Source organism: Ascaphus truei, chromosome 1 (assembly GCF_040206685.1).
Source record: "Ascaphus truei isolate aAscTru1 chromosome 1, aAscTru1.hap1, whole genome shotgun sequence".
Classification (NCBI taxonomy): Eukaryota; Metazoa; Chordata; class Amphibia; order Anura; family Ascaphidae; genus Ascaphus; species Ascaphus truei.
Window position 1 is genome coordinate 30,370,416 of NC_134483.1, and position 21,338 is coordinate 30,391,753.

At 45.9% G+C, this 21,338-nt stretch overlaps 1 protein-coding gene across 6 annotated transcripts in view; it reads right to left on the reverse strand.

Moving 5' to 3' along the window:
- EPG5 (ectopic P-granules 5 autophagy tethering factor) overlaps positions 1–21,338 on the reverse strand; it is a 133,624-nt gene that overhangs the window by 109,406 nt on the left and 2,880 nt on the right. For all 6 annotated transcript variants that reach the window (XR_012799090.1, XM_075585457.1, XM_075585447.1 and 3 more), the window contains exon 2: positions 979–1,899. Coding sequence is in view for 5 of the 6 variants with exons in the window: in XM_075585457.1 (XP_075441572.1) it covers positions 979–1,899 (921 nt within the window). In the remaining variant the exon portion in view is untranslated. The remainder of the gene's footprint in view (positions 1–978; positions 1,900–21,338) is intronic.

A 21,338-nucleotide genomic window follows, 5' to 3' on the forward strand; every position in this document is an offset into this window, starting at 1 on the left:
TTCTTTATTATTGGCCAGTAATGCCCTGTTCTTTGGGGATTATTACTTAAATATTCTCACTTTGTAATTAATTTGTGGTGGATTCCTCATTGGGTGGTTTGGAGGGGGCGGGTTAGTGCTCCTGTTCTTCGGGTTTTTTTGTAGTCATTATTTAGGATTTGAAGCACCCCCTATATTTAGGCTTTCCCCCAAACATTTATTCATTTTAGTACCTTGAGCACACCTTTATAATATTCCGTTTTGAATTGCAGAGTTTTCAGTAGGCTGCCTGTTTACAATAAAAGTAGCAAAGACACAAGTCCCCTAATTAACTGATTTTATCGCTCATTTCAATCTGACGACACTGTTATTGCAGGCCAATTTGCCAAAAGGGGCCACTCCCGCCCGGGGTTAACATTGAGTTTTTAGTATATATTCTTGTTAAGAGCGTTTCTTTGTGTATGGTTATGAAGCAGGGTGTCACAGAGCTGGACAACATTACTCTCGGCTCCGGAGACCCCTGCTTCCCGAGAAACAGACCTCCACAGGTATTGCCTCTAACTTCCTGGTTCTTAAAACCTTCTGCGATACTCTGACAAATAGGAAGCTACAACGAATGACATTGTGGCTCCCTATTTGCCTGCTGTCACTGGAAATTTACACCTCCATTTTATTTCCATTGCAAGGGAACTTTCGGACGCAAGTATCTCAGGACACGTATTAGTTAGTTACAGCTGAACCCAGTTATAACGCGGTGCTCGGGTCCACATAATGAGACCGCGTTATAACAGAGATCGCGAAATAGCCGCCGAGCGAGGACATACCCGGCATCATCAGGCTGTGTCCACGTGCGCAGCGCACATCTCCAAGGTCTTCTTTTTTAATGTTTTAAAACACATTGCCAGCTAGCTCCTTGTGACCTCAACCAAATCAATGGATTTCCTGTGCCTCAGGCACCCAACAATTAAAAATGGTTTAATGTCAGTTAAATTCACTTACCTGAACAGTCATGTGCTCCTCTTTAAAATCCCATAGCTTGCTTTTAATATTTTTCCAGTCAGACACCATGATCTGGAGCTTCGCTTCAGCCAACAATAGCTGTTTTCTGCACCGCCAATAATTCATGAGCAGTTCGTGGAAATCGTGCCTGTCCTGGTGAGCAATGCTGTCAAACTCCTCCGTGAAAGATTCTACATTCTCTAACCACGAACATGGCTCAAACAACTTCAACTGGTCCTTGGTGAAGGGAGCTGGCTTGGGCTGCTGTGGGAGTTCTGGATACAACCTTTCGTTGTGTGGCAGAGGCTTGATCGTAGCAACGTCTCTTTTCTGATCGAACACCTCAGCTGGTAACTCTGGGTACAGGGATTTGATCTTTGGGAGCTCTTTGGCTTCCACAAGGTGCCGAAGTTCAACAGAATCAAGTTCTTTCATTGTAAGGACTGCCGGTCGAATGGCTTGCACATCTGCAGTCTGTTTTTCTTTTAAGGGCCCTATTGTCACTTCAATGCATCCAGTCATATCCATTGATACATTTGTTGAAGGAAACTGTGAATCAACACTTGCGTCCATTTTTGCTCCTGCAGCATCTTGCCCCTGATTGTCAGTGCAACGTTCCTTACATATTTCTTGCCCTTTTGTACAATCTTCACCTTCAAAATCTGTACCGAGTACTTTGGAAGCTTCTTCTGGTACGGTCAATGACGCTGCCGGAGGCAAATCGTGCATTTTATTTACAACTGGTGCACCTGGTTCATCATTAAGCTGAATTTCTATAAAACTATCGGGAGTCTTTTCTTCTGTTTTATCAGCTTGAGCAGATGAGGCAGCATCTGAAACGCTCTCAAGGAGGTCCTCATCTTTCTGTAAAAGTGGAGGTTTATTGGCGCTTAAATCTCCAACAATCTGCTTCTTTTTTTCCTGTGAAGACAAGCAAAACACGAAAAATGATCAATCAATTATTGTATTAAAAATAATAGAATTCCAGCTATCAAGGGCTATTTTTAGAAACCTAAGATTTGCAAAGCATTAATCTGTGCACCAAATGTAACAGATACAATACAATAGGTAACAATGTATGTTCTGTTGTCTAAACTAAAGAATAGAGAGATAGAGTTTCTTGACCAATGCTATGAGCCCCTCAGATCTATAGAACAAGTTATTCCACGTCAAAGATAGTAATGTTAGCGCTGGCCCACTCATTCTCACAAGAATAAAAAAAAGTTTGTGCAACAGTGTGTATATTCTGATGATTTAAGAAAATCAAAGATCAAGTGATTTCATACTGTATCATTCAGGAAAGAAATGCCCTCTCGCTAATTGGAAGGAGGCAGAAAACGCACTCATTAGCTGTGAGCAGAAAGAGTCCTATGGTAAATTCCATTGCCAGGATTTAGAGTATGAGCAATTGAGCAAAGTTGGCAGCCATTTATCGTCTCTTCCAGACTAGATTTCCCCTTGTACTGTGTGGGTACTTGGAGACATCCCGTACAATTAGCTGGCCCCATATTGCTCTTCTAATTGCTGCCCAAGGATAAGGCTAAGTCCCCGGTGGAGGCTGCTGCACTTGTGCCTGGTGCCGCGTGCACAGATTAAAACAGCGATCTGCGGTCTGTAGGGAGCAATCGGAGGCGGGGGGTTGGGGGGGGGGGCATGGCCATGACGGGGTAATCTTATTTTAGGTAGCATTCAGTCACTTCTACGGTGCAATATCAGACACGTCACAACATAATTTCAACTCGCTCATTCAGACCTGTCAACATATTAACCAAAATCAGATGGAATAATTCTTGTATTCTACAATTCACACATCTCTAACTATTCAAACAAATGTTGATAAACGTTGCTACTCTGCCATCGGCCAACAGTAGCTGCACTCCCATTGGCCCAAGCTATCTCCCCTCATATTGGGTCCCAGCACACCACGTGACCGCGTCGCCGCACGGGAACACAATCATGTTGTATCCCCTGCTGACTGAAGTGCCACAGTGCCTCGTGAGCAGACACGGAAGGAGACACTGGGGCCTGCCACTACCAAGGTGAGTGACTGGTGTGCGGCGTGTGCCACCGTCACCACCGGGGACATGGCCTAAGAGTGGAACGCCACTGTCTCAGTGCCTCCCCTGCTCAAATCCCTCTCTTAGTTTCCTATCAAATCCCATATCACACATTCAATTATGCTCCTTACTTTTAAAGCTTTACATTCTTCTGCTCCTCCTTACATCTCAGCCCTAATTTCTCGCTATGCTCCAGCTAGACTCTTGCGTTCTGCTCAAGTATGTCTTCTCTCTACCCCCTTTGTATCTAAAGCCCTCTTGTATCTAAAGCCCGCCTTAAACCTTTGTCACGGAATGCCACATCTCTGGAATGCCCTTCCCCTCAATACCTGACTTGCACCCTGTGACAGTGAGGGGGTAACCAGGCTCACTAATAAAAGCCCGTTTGGTTACCTCTGATCCATGTATTGGGGTTCGGGAGTGTCAGCTCTTGAGCCCAGTGACTGTACATGCATTCTTTAAAATTATGTGACAATAAAGAATGTGTTTTTACCTTTCCAGGAGTGCCAGCAAGCAGAGATTGCTAGGCTATGAGTTTCAAGGAGGGTTTTGCAGAGAAAGTGTTGTCAGAATGGGTCTAGGTCAGGCCTGCACAACACGCGGCCCGCCTCCACTCATTGTGCGGCCCACGGCAGCTTTCCCCGTCCTCCCTCCCAAGCCTGCTCTCCCCCCCCGCCTCTCCCGCCCGCGAGCCGCTCTCGCCCTCCTATCCCGCCCGCGAGCCGCTCTTCCCCCCTCCTCTCCCGGCCGGGAGCTGCTCTCCCTTCCTCCTCCTCAAGCCTGCTCTCAGGATTGCACGAGTGTGCTAGTCCTGCCTGCTCTGCCGTCGTGAGGTGCCATTGGGGGGAGGTGAGGTGCCGGTCGGGGGGAGGTGAGGTGCAGGGGGGGGGGGGGGAGTGAGGTGTAGGGGGGGAGGGTAGGTGCAGGGGAGTGGGGGGAGGTGCAGGGGAGTGGGGGGTGCAGGGGAGTGAGGTGCAGGGGGGGAGGTTAGGTACAGGGAAGTGAGTGAGGTGCAGGGGAGTGAGTGAGGTTCAGGGGGGGTGAGGTGAGGTGCAGGGGGGGTGAGGTGAGGTGCAGGGGAGTGATGTGAGGTGCAGTGGGGGGGAGGTGATGTGCAGGGGAGTGAGTGAGGTGCAGGGGGGTGTGAGGTGCAGGGGAGAGAGGTAATTGCAGGGGAGTGAGGTGAGGTGCAGGGGAGTGAGGTGAGGTGCAGGGGCGAGAGTGATGTGAGGGGCAAGGGGAGGTGAGGTGCAGGGGAGTTGGGTGAGGTGCAGGGGAGTGAGTGAGGTGAGGTGCAGGGGAGTGAATGAGGTGCAGGGGAGTGAGTGAGGTGCAGGGGGGGAGGTGAGGTGCAGGGGGGGAGGTGAGGTGCAGGGGGGGAGGTGAGGTGCAGGGGGGGGAGGTGAGGTGCAGGGGGGGGAGGTGAGGTGCAGGGGGGGGAGGTGAGGTGCAGGGGGGAGGTGAGGTGCAGGGGGGGGAGGTGAGGTGCAGGGGGGGAGGTGAGGTGCAGGGGGGGAGGTGAGGGGCAGGGAGTGAGTGAGCTGAGGTGCAGGGAAGTGATGTGAGGTGCAGGGGGGGAGGTGAGGTGCAGGGGAGTGAGTAAGGTGAGGTGCAGGGGAGTGAGTAAGGTGAGCTGCAGGGGGGGAGGTGAGGTGCAGGGGAGTGATGTTAGGTGCAGTGGGGGGAGGGGAGGTGCAGGGGAGTGAGGTGAGGTGCAAGGGAGTGAGGTGAGGTGCAGGGGGGTGAGGTGCAGGGAAGTGATGTGAGGTGCAGGGGGGAGGTGAGGTGCAGGGGAGTGAGTGAGGTGAGGTGCAGGGGAGTGAGGTGAGGTGCAGGGGGTAGGTGTAGTGGGGTGATGTGAGGTGAGGTGCAGGGGGGTTGATGTGAGGTGCAGGGATGTGATGTGAGATGCAGGGGGGAGAGTGAGGTGAGGTGCAGGGGGGTGGGATGTGTAAGGTCTGCAGGGGGTATTGTGTGTTATGTGGAGGGGGAGTATTGTGTATGGGTGAGGGGAGAGATGGGGGGTGTGAGATAAGAGGGCGAGTCTCGCAAAGGTTGACGATAAGGGGTGCAGGGGGAGATATGAGGATGAGGGGTGCTGGGGAGATATGAGGATGAGGGGTGCAGGGGGGGATATGAGGATGAGGGGTGCTGAGGGAGATATGAGGATGATGGGGTGCTGGGGCAGATATGAGGATGATGAGGGTGCTGGGAGAGATTGATGAGGGGTGCTGGGGCAGATATGAGGATGATGATGATGATGATGATGATGATGATGATGATTATTTTACCCGTGCGGCCCAAATCTGTTTTCCTTGGAGCAGTTTGGCCCTTCTCGCTTTACAAGTTGTGCAGGCCTGGTCTAGGTAGTTGGGATCCAGAATTGCTGGATACCCCAAAAATGTACCCGGGAATCAGGTCGGAATCCCGGATACATATAGGCACATTGTCCCACAAAATCTCCCCTTGAAAACGCTTGTGCGACTCACCGCTAGGATTCCGTGCTTCAGCACAGACCAGAAAGGTAAATGGGGCATAGGGATGTGAGGTGTCCTTTGAAATGGTCAAGGGATCCCTAGGTTAAGGGGGATAACCAGTTAATGCCCAGGTCACCCAGAACTGTTATAGAGGTTCTGGGGTTGCTCCAACCATAGATAAGGTTGTGAGGAGTTTTAAAAGTCTAGGAATATGATCATTCTTCTAATTATAGAAGGTAAATAAGAATTTTAACTCAGAGTGTTAGGACCTGCTAATGGTCATGCCTTGAAAGTGGCAGCAGGCTTTAGACGCTTTGGCCAAAGGGATAAACTAAATGACCCTTTTTCGAGAGAATATATAGGTATTTCACTGTATATTTTTGTCATATTGGAAGTAGCACTGGGCTTTGTTTTTTGTTGTATTCCCCATAACCAGAAGACTTAGGAAAGTTAAAATGTATATTTTATTAAACAGTGCGTTTTAAAGTACATATATGCTTGTGCACGGTATGATGAGCTGGGTCTTTCCGGACCGAAGTTGAGTGAGTCACTGGGTTACCAATTTTGTGCCAGCAAGTCTACTCAGAGATCAAAGCCACAGAGGATACTAGGGGTGTGAAGGACATTTGGGCAGAAGGTTTAGGCTCGAGTACCCACGTCCTGAGATGAATGGAAGTCCTCAGGAATACCATTTGCCCCAGCAGACTGTGAGGAGCCCAAACCAGCGGGTGGCTTATGCATACCAAGTGGCTAAGGTGGCAAGCTTGCGCATGCCCTTGACTAATTCAGAAGATCCGCTTGCCCGGCTTCAGAAGACTGGCATTGCTCTGATTGGTTGGTGAGAAAGTTCCCACGCTGGGGTTGGCTGTAATATTTCATGAATGAACTCAAAAATACTATAAGAATCCCTCAGCCAATCCAGTCATCAGACTAAGCGCCAGAACAGCAGCGGCAAATTTGAATGCACCAAAAGATGCTCAAAGAGAAATAGCAGCGAGCCGGCTTCAGAAATTTCAAGTCTAAATATTTTCTAAAGTCCAGCTTTTTGGGACAAAGTTCTCAAAAATGAACGTCGCGGTCGCGGCTGGGATTGAGCCAAATTTAGTTCCATGACGTTTGGAGCTAACTCCCGGTGAAGTGATTTCAAGTCCTCCGGAGGAAAGAGTGTGGTGGCGTGTCACGATGGACCCAGTTTATTAAGACTTTTAATTACCGGGATTATTGATTAAGCAAGCAGAGATAAAAATACATTGCGTTTATTCACCTAATGAACGCACACAACTATGTTACACAAAAATAAAGTAAAAAGACACACTTGCTTTGGAAACTGGGATAACAAAACTAATCTTTCCTAATTGCAAACACACAGCAAAATATTCCAGGCTACGTCTCCTTCCTGTAGCCTCTGGCTGTTGAATTCTGGTCACTTATCCTCTGAGAAATGTAGACGATTTACTCAGAGCTGGAACTTCTCAAATGGGACTGAATCTCAGGTGAATCACACAAGGTGGAACTGATGGACTCATGAAATACTTAGATGGATCTCTTAGAACTGATGAATCTTGCGCGGGTTTCAAATCTGTGATGGTGATAAAACTCCTCTTCACCCCCACCCTCTCCTTCTTGATGTTACAGCAGAGAACACCTTCCTCGTGGCCTGCACCAGCTTATAATACCTTCAAAACCCTACCTGGGTAATGGGGAACCAATCTTGGCTTGGCAGCCAAATTCTGCCCTATTGCAGGATTGCCAGTAGTCCTGGTAACCGGGCAACAAGCTTCACCCACGTCCCCCTGCTTAGCATGCCTGGCCAAACCCCCTTTGCTCAGTGACAGAATATCTGGTTCTGGTCAAAAAATCCCCCCAGTTGCTGCCCAGCTGTTTAACCCCTTTGAAGCTCTAACTTTTGTATACATCCTATAGGGCATCTCCCCAGGGTCCCGTAGCACCCGGCCTTCGGTTATGCCTACCTCCCCCCTGAAATGGTGGGTCATAAACTAGCAGGGTGAATCTTTTAACGTATCCTGTCCCCTGCCTGTCATGTAAATCCCCCCACCTCACATAACTAAAAGGTACCTACACAAGGGCCATGCCCATTTATGCATTTACACACGGTCCTATTAATAAAATCATAACAGTCTACATGTCTCTCTCCTAATCGTTTGCATACAAAAAATTAGAACATTAGGACCTTCCTTCAAACATATCAAGCTTGGGGGATGGTTAACCCCCATTCTCTTTTCCCTTATTCAAAAACATTGTTACCATACTGTACATTATATGATTTTCCCCCTGAACCCTATTTTAATCAAACAAACCTGTCTTATACCTGGCTGGAGTGTGGGGATATACATTAACCCCTTGTGTCCCATTTTTACCTTTTCCTGCTCTGTGCTGAAGCAGGGTGTCCCAGCACCTCTGGAAACGGTAAAACACAAACGGCAATTGTCTCATATTTTGCACACAGTAATGCATACACAATGCCCGGGCCCAAGAGCTGACACTCTAGGACCCCAAAACACGGGTCAGGGGTAACCAAGTGGGCTTGACCTTTATTATAAGCCTGGTTCTCCCTTCCCCTGCCACATGGCGTCAGGAACTTCATGCCGATTTGAGTTCCAGGACATTTCAGGCTAAGTCCTGGTCAACTAAAGACTTTGTTTTTTCATTCAATTCAACTAGGAAAGTCTAGTTTTGTAGCCCAGACCCCCAGTAAATGTCTTTCTTATGTATTTTGTGTTCCACTGTGTGTTTGCCTATTTTAAGTGAATAAACCACAATTTCATTATCGTTTTTTGTTCAATGAATGATCCTGATAAAAATGGTGTAAACTGGCTGTTCTCCCGTGACACACCCTCTCTATCCACCTTTAAGACCCACCTTAAAACACACCTGCTTAACGAAGCATATGAGTAGCTCCATAGCTAACACTATACACCTGATACATAAAGCTTGGCCCCTTGCAGACACACTTACCAGTATGCCCTCCTACTGTATCTGTATGTTCCTCCTACTAATTAGACTGCAAGCTCTTCGGAGCAGGGTCTCCTTTTCCTAAATGTTATTTTTATGTCTGAAGCACTTATTCCCATGACCTGTTATTTATATGATGTCACGTGTATTACTACTGTGAAGCGCTATGTACATTAATGGCGCTGTATAAATAAAGACATATACATACATGCAAGTACCGAGGTGCATCTCATCTGCTCCCTGCACCAAACCATAATAAATAGGAAAACACACCCTCAGGTTCCCCAGCTAGCAGGTACTTTCCAAAACAACATGCACAGGGGTAAACGCATGGGGTACCTAAATGTCTCGGGCATCAGCACTCTGTTCTGTCTCTTGGATCATAGACTGTGTAAGAATTGACATGGAAGCAAGCAATACTACGCCATGCGATTAGAGTCCGTTTTGGTGGGTACAGGTGACAGTGGTGTGCGGTCTGCTTTGTGCTATAGACAGATTTGTCAAAATCTCCTAGCTACAGAGGCATTACTAGAGCAAATGGCGACAGCTGCAGCTTTATCAGAGAGAAAAAGGATCACATTGAAAGCACTGTTTTTGCAACTCAGTTACTGTAAATGGCAGGTGACTGGGCAAACCACAGGGTCTACTTGTCAAGCTTATCCTTTTCAGGTTTACCAGCTGGCATCTTTAAATTACATGTCCAACATAAGAAAGAGCTTTGGTAGACATCAGTGTACATAGATACTCCATATTATGCAGCATGGTTGCTTGGAACGGTTTGCTTCAGCAGAATCAGTAGCTCTTTTCTAACATACTTGCTCTTTGTTTTACTGCATAACAATAATTTGTGAGATATATATAGATATATTTGTGTGAAAAAGAAAGTACTGTACACCCTCTTTGAATTCTATGGTTTTACATATCAGGACATAACAATCATCTGTTCCTTAGCAGGTCTTAAAATTAGGTAAATACAACCTCAGATGAACAACAACACAAATGACACTGTGTCATGATTTATTTAACAAAAATAAAAGCCAAAATGGAGAAGCCATGTGTGAAAAACTAAATGCACCCTTACTGCTTCCATAGGAATTAAGATGCTAAGTAGCAGACAGGTGCTGCTAATCAAATGCCCCTGATTCATTGATCATCAGCAAGTGTGACCATCTCTATAAAAGCCAAAGTTTTAGCAGTTTGCTGGTCTGGAGCATTCAGGTGTGTGTTAACACAATGCCAAAGAGGAAAGACATCAGCAATGATCTTAGAGAAGCAATTGTGGCTGCCCATCAATCTGGGAAGGGTTATAAGGCCATTCAAAACAATTTAAAGTCCATCATTCTACAGTGAGAAAAATTATTCAAAAGTGGAAAACATTCAAGACAGTTGCCAATCTTCCCAGGAGTGGACGTTCCAACAAATTCACCCCAAGGTCAGACCGTGCAATGCTCAGAGAAATTGCAACAAAAAAAAAAAGGAGTTACATCTCAGATTCTACAGGCCCAGTTAGCATGTTAAATGTTAAAGTTCATGACAGTACAATTAGAAAAAGACTGAACAAGTATGGTTTGTTTAGAAGGGTTGCCAGGAGAAAGCCTCTTCTCTCTAAAAAGAACATGGCAGGACGGATTAGGTTTGCAAAGTTGCATCTGAACAAACCACAAGACTTCTGGAACAATGTCCTTTGGACAGACGAGACCAAAGTGGAGATGTTTGGCATAATGCACAGCGCCACGTTTGGCGAAAACCAAACACAGCATATCAGCACAAACACCTCCATACCAAGTGTCAAGCACGGTGGTGGAGGGGTGATGATTTGGGCTTGTTTTGCAGCCGCAGGACCTGGGAACCGTGCAGTCATTGAGTCGACCATGAACTCCTCTGAATACCAAAGTATTCTAGAGTCAAATGTGAGGCCATCTGTCTGACAGCTAAAGCTTGGCTGAAATTGGGTCATGCAACAGGACAGTGATCCCAAGCACACCAGCAAATCTACAACAGAATGGCTGAAAAAGAAAAGAATCAAGGTGTTGCAATGGCCCAGTCAAAGTCCAGATCTCAACCCGATTGAAATGCAGTGCCTGGACCTTAAGATAGCTGTGCATAAACAAAAGCCCACAAACCTCAATGAACTGAAGCAACGTTGTAAAGAAAAGTGGGCCAAAATTCCTCCACAACGATGTGAGAGACTGATAAAGTCATACAGAAAACGATTACTTCAAGTTATTGCTGCTAAAGGTGGTTCTACAAGCTATTGAATCATAAGGTATACTTAGTTTTTCACACATGGCTTCTCCATTCTGGCTTTATTTTTGTTACATAAATCATGACACGGTATAATATGTCATGTTTTGTTGTTCATCTGAGGTTGTATTTACCTAATTTTTAGGCCTGCTAAGGAACAGATGATTGTTATTATGTCCTGATATGTAAAACCATAGAATTCAAAGAGGATGTACTTTGTTTTTCACACGTACACACATCCTACTTGATGAATTGCACATTCAGAAATATTAGTGCAATATTCTGTGGCGGTTTGTCTCAGTTTGTTGGTAAGTGAGTTAATAGCACCACCATCATACGATTCATTCCTCCTCTACCTGTTTGTTTGAAAAAGAAAAAAGTATACTAAAGTTTCAATGGTCGCAGAATGTAACACACTGGGTCTTCAGCCAAGATTTCCCCATTGAGACAAGGTCACTTCACCTCATCGGCGTCACACAGTCCAATGACAAATATCCTTGTTTGTTGTTATTTCATTGTTGTCGTTTTTAGATGGGGGGAATGTTTGTTTTCTGGGCATAGTTAAAGAACAAGTTTTGTTGAGACCCAAATGTGGTTGTGGGGGAAGATTCACTAAGCTTCGATGAGGGGTATTGGGAGCTCAATCCCAGGTTAACTGCCAAGTCAATGAATGCGGGATCACGCTCCGACACCCTTGATCATAGCTTGTTGAATGCCAGCTTCTGAGCGCGATTTGTAGGATCTGCATAAATAGCCAAATGAACCTGACGTAGATTCAAATGTCATACAAGGTACAGTATAAGTTAAGCTTTTAATTAATAGCTCTATTTAACAAAGTTAAAAAACATAGGATCAAAACAGAGGAGAGATGTAATAAACAAGAAATGTATTCTATTTAATCGTCATACTGTATGTGCAACGTTACCTATGCTAAATTTAAAGTATATACTTAAAGAAACATTTGTGGTTTAGAAAGCGCCATGCACGTGTTTTTTTTAAACAAAGAACTTATGTTGGTCTCAAACAGCATAACAACCTACAACTAATCCACATTTCTCCATGATCAATACGGCTACTGGAGCTTTGAACTAAATCATAGATTAATGGCTTGTGACGGGTGAATGTGAGCAAAGAAAAAGAGAAACACAGAAGCGGTATGATTGGGAAATAGTGTGGGTCATGCCCTGAATGTACCAAGAATGAAACCCCTATTTTGTGGACAGACGGTCAGTCACATGTGGGTAAAGTAGCAGCGAGAGTGTAACCACATAAAACCAACACCACAATTCTGGTTGTGGTCTGTATGTTAAGGCTATTTAAATGTTTTCTCCCCCCCTCTCTAAGGACAAAGAACGTTTGGGATGAATGTGTGAGAAGCTCTGTACCATTATACAGAGTAGCATAAAATGGCTTAAAAAGGCTTTATTTATCCTTGAAGAAAATGTGGATGTCAAAATATAATAATTGATGGCCATCATGAAAATACACCTAAATGTTGTGCTTAAATACAATTACAGGAATTGTGACAATAACAGACATGTCTGTTTGTGCTAAACAAATATTGATTATGTAAGTTGCGATATATTTTAGCTGGGCCAATATCAAAGTCCTGCATAGATTACTTTCTAGTGAAGACAGCTTTCAAAAACTCATGGGTTTCATCTATACTTGAAGAAGAAAGCCATCAGGTTTGGAAGCTCAGTACACGATCATTTAATTTATGAAGGAGTCGAATATTGCTCCAGCTAAAAAGTATCACATTTTATAACTAATCTGAATATCCCCAGGATCAATACAGCTACTAGAACTAAATCAATATCACAACAGTACTACTAATATCTTGGCTGTGAATATACACACAATATATTTTCTAATTACATCTGGGAATTGGTTAAAAAGCATTATGTGTCCCAAATAGGTCTTGCTACATAAACTGGAGCTTGTGATTTACAGGAAACAGAAAGACACACATACTTTGCACAGCACATCGATCCTAATCTATTTAGTTGTAGCATGTGACAAGTGGCATGTCTTCCTCACATGCTGGTAACTAAATGCCAGCCAATGCTGACCCACGTACAGTACATATTTGGGAGCTTAGTTAAATGTCCCTTTGAATCAGCTTCATGGCTGAGAATAATAATAATAATAATAACAACATGTTCTAGTATGGCGCTGCTAGTTTTACGTAGCGCTTTACAGAGACATTTTGCAGGCACAGTCCCTGCCCCGTGGAGCTTACAATCTATGTTTTTGGTGCCTGAGGCACAGGGAGATAAAGTGACTTGCCCAAGGTCACAAGGAGCCAACACCGGGAATTGAACTCAGTGCCAGTCAGTGTCTTTCCTCACTGAGCCGCTCCTAGGATTTTCCAGAAATAAATTGGAAAAGAGAACACCAATTTGTTGCATTTGCACTGCTGGTAGGCTCAACTACACAAGTGTGTTTACAGAATCCTTGTCCACATACAAGGCCTTAACAGACAGTCTTTTTATATGCTTTGGCCAAAGCATTTGTAAGCCTGCATGCATTGAATGGTGGGTGAATGTATAAGGCTGACAGAGAGAAATGTGTAAGTTTTATTATATTCACACCAGGGAATTTGTGCACTCAGTTTGCCTCTATAGTAAAGTAACTATGATACTGGCTTTAGCCAGATTTTTTTTTGTTTCACACTTTTTTATTGAGATTTTACAGGGAAACGCATACGTAATAATATATCACAGATCTAGGTAGAGGGGGGAAGACCGCCATGACACATGGCTATATGCCAAGCAGAGGAGGCATAGCTAGTGACTTCAGATGAAGCGTTCTCTTCCCCAGATCTAACGGCCATGCCCACCTGCCGCACACCCCCCCACCCCCCCCAGCCGGGCGGGCGCGCACCCAGGGAGCCAGGTCTACGTTTCCCCTTTGGTACGAGAAAGAGGGGGGGTAGAAGGTTGGACTAAGGGGGGAAGAAACGCAAAAAGGAGAACAAGAAGAGAAGGGGAAGGGGTGGGAAGAGAAAGGGATGGGTGTGGGGAGGAGGATGAGAGGGGGAGGTGACTGAGCCCTTGTTTATAACAAAGTATTCAGAGATTTTTTGGGAAATCGAATCTACCACATCCGTGGAATTTAGTAAGGAGTCGTTTAGTTTCCACTGATATCGAGAATTTTTCGAGAAGGGCAAAGAGAGCAGCATATCGATGGGGGCATGGCCAGACCAGGAAATTGAGCCAATATTTGACTGGAGGGACACCTGGATAACATCTCTGGAAACTAGAAAAAAGTCAATCCTCGAGTAGGTCTGATGTGGATTGGAGAAAAACGTAAAGTCTCTCTGTCCCTGGTGCTGGGACCTCCAGATGTCGAACAAAGAGAAGTCTTTTATGACATCTCTAAGGCCGGGGCCATAGAGGCTTAAGGAGAGCGGAGGCGCGCCAACGCTGAGGCTCGCCTGCTTAAGTCAGCGCGATTCCACGGACTTGCAGGCGAGCCAGCGTGCGCGAAGGGAGCCGGGGGGAGGTGGTTGGCGACGGGGCAGTGACGTTGCTGGGCCAATCGCCCGCGACGTACTGACGTCAACGTCACGGCGCCGTGACGTTGCTTCAGGCTGATTGGATGTTTTCAGACGACAGCGCGCTGAAAAACAGCTTGGCTGTCGGCTGAAAATTCCAGCGCCTCAGCACGCCTGCGGACACTCGCGTGAGCCCCCTCTCAAGGCATCCTCATTGAGGATGCAGGGGCTCAGCGCTGAGCGTCCGCACGGCTCAGCGCGGCCTGTCCTTCTATGGACTCGGCCCAAAGCTCTTAGCACCAAGGAGATTGGACCTGGGAGGTTTGGTACACTGGGCGCTGCATCTATAGAGGTCTATGGAGCTTATCATATTGAAATCTCCTGCTCTTAAAACTGACTTGTGATGGTTTTTACTCACGATCTCCAGTACTGTCCTGATGAATGCTGTCTGGCCCTCGTTAGTCGCGTATATGTTCACCAGTGTGATTGGAGATCCTGAAAGAGAACCTGAGAGGATAGGTACCTACCCTCTGGGTCAGCTATCATTGAGTCTAAAGCAAATGGCGTATTGCATCGAAATAATATAGCCACCCCTCTCTTTTTGAACTGACAGGTGCGTAGAATGCCTGAGGATATATCTTTTTGAATGTGTATATGGGGGTACAGGAATTAAAATGGGTCTCTTGTAGGAAGAGAATATCCCCTTTGAGCTTATTTAGTTCTTGAAATGCTAGATTCCACTTTCCTATCGAGTTAAGCCCCCTGACGTTCATCGAGACCAGTTTTATATTGGAGGAATTAGACATGGTGCTTTGGAACCCACAAAGGCCCTATCCGCGGCCACTTTCCCAAGGCGGCCAGCCTTTCTTTCTTTTGTCTGGGACAGAATGGGCCTGACACCCTCTACTTTGTCCTCGGTCCGGGGCAGAGCCACCACGCGAGGGGAGGCGAAGAACCCCCCGGGGAGGGGTGTGGAGGGAATTTGGAAGGGAGGGGTGGGAGAGACACAGAGAGACAGAGATTGAAACAGAAGGGCTTTTGGAGAGCCCCATCCAAAAATCCTTCATAGCCCTAGTGGCGAAGGAAACGGGCTTATTGCCCTGCGAGACCTTCCTGTACGCTCCGGAACTGGAGAACCCAGGAGAAAAACCAGGTCCCCACTTTTTAATATTAATACCAAACCAGAAACATATTTTACAGACAACTTAAGCATATAAACAGTTATTTGAATCTTGGATCTCTTCTCCGCTGGTGCTGATCCTGCTTGTGCGTCCTCTGTCGGATCAACATGACCCTGAGGGGACTGTTTGACCTGTAGAAGTCTCAGGGGGTGGTTGGGGAGGGGGCAGTGACCCGGGCGGGGGTCACGTGACGGGAGCAGGGGGGGGGTGGAGGAGAGGAGGGGGGAAGGGAGGGAGGAAAAGGGGGGGGAGGGAGGAATAGGGGGGGGAAGGGAGGGAGGGAGGAAAAGGGGGGAGGAAAAGGAGCGAGGGAAAGGGGGGAGGGAAAGGAGCGAGGGAAAGGGGGGAGGTGGGGGAAGATTTTAATTGCACTACTCACATAAGATCATGCTTAATTTTCACCAGTTCATGGGACTAATATATATATATATATATAGTTCTTGCATACGGGTAAGCCTTGACGTGGCATGCAGGCTTACAAATGCTTTGGCCAAAGGGTTTAACAAATACCCTTTTTCATGAGATTATTTTATTTTAGCCTAATTGGTAGGAGCGCAGGAATCGTTCTTTGTTTTTCTATATGTAAGCGCGGTATTATGTACAGTCTTTTTATATGGTCTAGGCCACGGTCAAAACTCAGCCGGGACACTTCGTCGCAATGTTCGCTCCTGCACAACTGACCTGACAAACAAGGTCTGCCGCGCCCGACCCCGTTCGGACAACTGCATGTTTAAAATGTCCCAGGCAGGACCGCTATACTGCATAGACAGGCCGCTATGATGAGGGACATTTTAAATATGGTGCGTCAGAGCGGACTCTCTAGGCAGTATAGCGATCCCACGCGGGACTTTTAAACGTGCAGTTGTCAGAGCAGGCGGTCGGGACATACAGTTGTTGGAACAGCAGACCTGGCTTGGCTTGTTGGGTCGTGTGCTCCGTGAAATTGCGGGGGCGGAATGCCAGCGACATTTTGGACAAGGTCAAACATTCCATTCCGCTTTTTATAAGAATTTATCTGGTAAGATCCACCAATCACGGCAAAAACAATGTTAGCAATTGTCAAAAATGACAATGCCCTTTATAATATTGCTTACATCATAGCAGCCATAAGCAAAATCCTCTATTTAAGAGGGAGCACCTTTGGGTGAACCAGCATGTAGCCACTATGTCAGGTCCATTGTGTGCTCTTTTTCCCGGGGAAATGGAAAACTCCTCTTCCTCCGTTTCCAGATGAAGTGACGACGCAATCATGTGATAGCAATTTGCTAGAGGGGCTCTGGCACTCTGGCACCAAAATGGTTAATTAAATGATAATTATCTCTTTCCAATGATCATTTCACAGTCCGCATTCTCTCGTGGTTTTGGTGACAGAACTGGCCTTCTGTAACGTCTTCAGATCACTAAAGGCAATGAGCCAATATAGGATTTGGTTTCTATGGCATCCAAGCAGTGCATGAACGGGGGGGACAAGCGTTCAGAGAAACGTCATCTTTGTAATCAACAGGAAGAGCAGACTAAAATACTGCAGAAAATGACTCAATGTGCAGCAAACTTCTGTAGCTTTAGGACAATTCCAGAAATCAAACTTTGCAAAGTCTAATTTTTAGAGAATACACTTCCCCGGGGGTAGACAAAAATGTTAAAAAAAAAAAAAGAAAACACACACACCACTTAAGAGCCACACCCATGCTCCTCGCCACTCAACTTTGGCTCCTAAAAAATGATCTTCGGTCAGCAGCTCTGTATGTCAGTGTGTGTGTGTTTGTGTGTGTCAATGTGCATCTGTGACAAACACACTGACACTCGCGCACACAGCACAACTACATACAGAAGCACACAGACCCCTTCCCTGATACTAACCTAATTGAAAGCAGGAGCAGGCAGAGTCCTGGAGCTCCCTCCTCGCTCCCACTCCCACGTGCAGTGCTGCCTGACCGGTCAGTCGCCGCGCGTCCGATCTGGCTTTGATGTCGTGCAATAACTGAGCGGCTCAACACAGGCACCGGGGCCAAAATGTACTTCTACAGTGTCCATAAGGCTAAGGCCCCGGTAACTCAGCTGCAACGCGCGCCCGCGAGATTGGCGGCGCGTGCAGCCGATTACCTGGTCTGCAGGGAGCTGCAGGAAGAGAGACCGGGGGGGCGTGGCGGGTGAGTGACGGGGGCGCGGCCATGACGTCACCCGGAAGGTTCGTCCTCATTGGCTGAACCGCCGGGGGGCGTGCCGTATCGCTCGACGCAAGTCCTGCTCTCAATTCTATTGAGAGCAGGAGCAGCTCTCGCCTCAGCGCTGCGGCCCCCCCTCGCAGCGGGCCCGCCGCCATTGAGGGGAGGGCTCTCGTCCGTGCAGCGTCCGCCACAGCGGACACTGTAGTAGGCAGCGGGGTCAAGCCCTAAGCCTCCCACTATACAACTTACATTGTAAGCACTTTGGGAAAAGGACTCTTTTTGCCTTATGTTGGTCATTTTCCTGCTGCGCTTTTCCCCGTTGTTTATAGTTTATAGGGTGAGCATGTTTTTACCAGGACAAATGTCACACATGCGCGAGCGCTGACGTAACCAAAAACCAGGACATCTACATAAATTTCGGGACACCGGGATTATAAGGGATCTGTCCGAATATCTAGGACAGAAAGTGACATCATCTTCTCTGAAGCTGCCACGGCCATTTTACTTCCTGGCAAACGTGACCTTACACACACCCCCAACAGGAAGTAAGCCTCCCTTTGGACCTCATTGCCAGCAGCTGCCTCTTGCCTTTAAGTAGCAGGCAGTTGCAATCCAACTTTGCTCGTGCAAAGTACTTGTACCTTGTCCCATCTGAGCTATGCCACGACCTTGGAACTGAATCCGACTCCCCTTGCCTGACGCTACTTCGGAACCGGACCTAACTACCCTTGCCTGCCTCGACCCTGGAACCGTACCCCATACCTCTGCCCTGCGGGTCCATATCCTGTCCTGTAGTCACCAACGTTACATGGATAAAGAACAAAAAACGGGATGTCTAGTCACCCAATTTATTTACCTTGTTTCGTAAAGCACTGCATAAACTGTTGCTCTATATAAAGAAAATTATACATACTATATGCGATTCTCTGGTCTCATGTTTTTAAAAGGTCATGTACAAACTAGATCTATGAAGAACTCTCGTTTGTCAAAGGTAACAGCCCACAAAAGAGGCGAATATTCTTCAGAACCAATTCAGATATCCCAAAAGAATAAAAACCCATCATTATTTAGAATTTTGTGGTAATGTTTACCAACAATTCTTACTTTAACAATATGAAACATGTGGACAGACATGGATAAATGATGGTTCCGTGTCAATAAATAGTAGTCACAATTGATGAGATGCTTGTTGCATGAAACAAGTCCTGCACGTTTCTCCGTGTTATGACTCAACGAACTTTAATGCACGATGCTAAATCTAGCCCAGGTATTTACAGGTCTGCAGTGGGCATCTTCAATATTATATGCAATATCGTGTGTAATGTCTGGTTTCCCTACACGTTGCAAACTCATGATGGGATGGCTACAGGCAAAATAAAGACATGTTCGCATCGTGAAGTTCTCTTTAAAGAAGTGATGGATACTACACTTTTTCTGTATTTATTTACATAGAACTGTTCAAAATATACAAAGGTCTTATTTAAAAAAAAAAAAATTATTTTTTCTGCTGACAAGTCAAATCAGTAATGGTGATGAGAGCGGAACACGCCACAACATACATGTCACACTGAAGTTGCCGTTTCGGACTGTACCCGTGGTCGCTTTCTTCCTGACTGCATAGTGAAACCTCTAGGATTAAATAGATCTTGTCAACAAACCAATACATCTGAGTGGGATTGCTGTTTTAATGCTGCCTCAGTATTTACCACCTTTATTTTTAATTTGTGAGGGACATACATGTAATAACAAAGGAGGGAGTAGGGGGTATGATATATCTTTTATTGGACCAACAAGTAGTTGATATGTTACAAGCAGACTAACCTCCCAGGGTCCGATCCAGAGTTTCAAAAGCTTGTAACATATCAACTACTTGTTGATCCAATAAAAGATATATCATACCCCCTACTCCCTCTCCCTCCTGTTACTACATGGTAGAAAGGACCAACACGGCTACCCACCCTTCCTTTCTTACTGAGGGACACCAAAATTGTAATGTTTCCCCTGCAGGTCCTGAAAAAATGGCCACGCAGCGTTGCCATGGCAACAGGACGCCGTGGCGTCACGCATCGCCACGTGACGTCACATAGCGTCTCGTTGCCATGGCATCATTTGCCAGGACCTGCAGGGGAAACATTACAATTTGCAGGGGAGAAGACGGAGATCGCGGCACCACGCCTCTGGACCCCGCCGCAGGTAAGCACTAGACGGCGGTCAAAATGCTCTCACCCGTGGCGTGCGGGCGAGTGCATTTATCGAGTCCTGCTGATGACATATACCGGACATATACCGCACAAATTGTGACTTGCTTGTTCAGTTTTGTATAGTAATCATAAAGCCATCATTAGTCAAACAGAGTGGTGGAGATGCTTGAATTCAGAGGACGCTTAGAAGAGAGGGAACATTTTCATTTTTAACATGATCCAAATAACTAAAATTGCAAATTTTAAAAAAGCAATCCACCTACCCAATTCCCACTTTTTTTTCTCCTTATTCACGAAGGGAACAGAGGGTCCCCGAAACTAAACTAGGCTATTATAAGTTCCGGGGACCCCGAAATATTTACTGGTAAAGGTACTGGCGTTACTTCCTGCTTTTTAAATCTCCTGCGTCACGTGAACCAATAGGAAACCGCAACGTATGCCGTTGTGACTTCCTTTTTGCACGCGTGGCACGGTACATTAAATCCGCTGGTTTCTTTGCCCTGGAGGGGCCGAATTTCTGGTACCTTCACTGGTTAGTATCTCAACAACCAGGGTTTCTTGCTGCTTAAAATAGGTGGGCGATTCCACTCCAGAAACCCCGAGATCCCACCCTATAAAAAAAAAACAGAGTGGTGGGGGGGGTTTAAAAAAATAAAATCTGAACAATTGGCGTTGCTGCTGTAACCTCGAGCGCAAGAGGGGCCGCAGGACCAGCGTGCCACAGCCTCACCGTCACATGATGAAGTGACGTGATGTCACAGATAATGCGAACGGAACAGTAATGGTGCCCCTTGGATTGCCAGACTCCACGACGTGGTAGCCACACAGGGTTAAGGATGAGTGAAACTTTCTGCTACGTGGGCCTGCCCCTTGCAAGGGATGAGGTAAGGCTCCTAAACTGGTTTATTTTTCAGAAGGCTACAGGACATGTAATTGGGGAGATCTCTTTACACCTACTCTTCTTAATCATAACAACGCAAAGGTTAATAGCAGCATTACCCCCAAAATCATGTTTTTTTTTAAAAAAAAAAAATCAATAGTGTAATATTAGCTAATACTAACTGCATACCCTCCCCCACTCTTTATGCAGTCTTCAATGAGTTTGAATATATTCAACTTCCTTGGGTTGCTATAGCAACTATTTAGGAAGCCACAGCCCTTCCAATTTTAAAAAACAGGCAGCCATATTATAGCATGCTCTGGGAAGCAGGATCGTCGCCAATCGGCAGGTTATATAATTACAATGCCCTACGCAAAAAAAACAAAAAAATATATACAGTATATAAAAATGCAGACATAAATTAGACAAAATTATTAGAACTTTTTAAAAAGAAACGCTTCTAGAAAAACTATTTTTTTCGTGTCAGGTTAAAAAATTACAAATATAAAAAAAATATAAATAAGTAACTGCTTTCTTTATTGAGAATGTAGCAATCTAATCGGTTGCCTTAAACTAATTGAAACATGCTTAAAGCAAAGATTTGTGCCTGCTTTTGTTTCTTTGGAAAGTAAGCCCATTATGCAAAGAAATGTCTGTCAGTAAAGTGTTTCCTCTGCCCT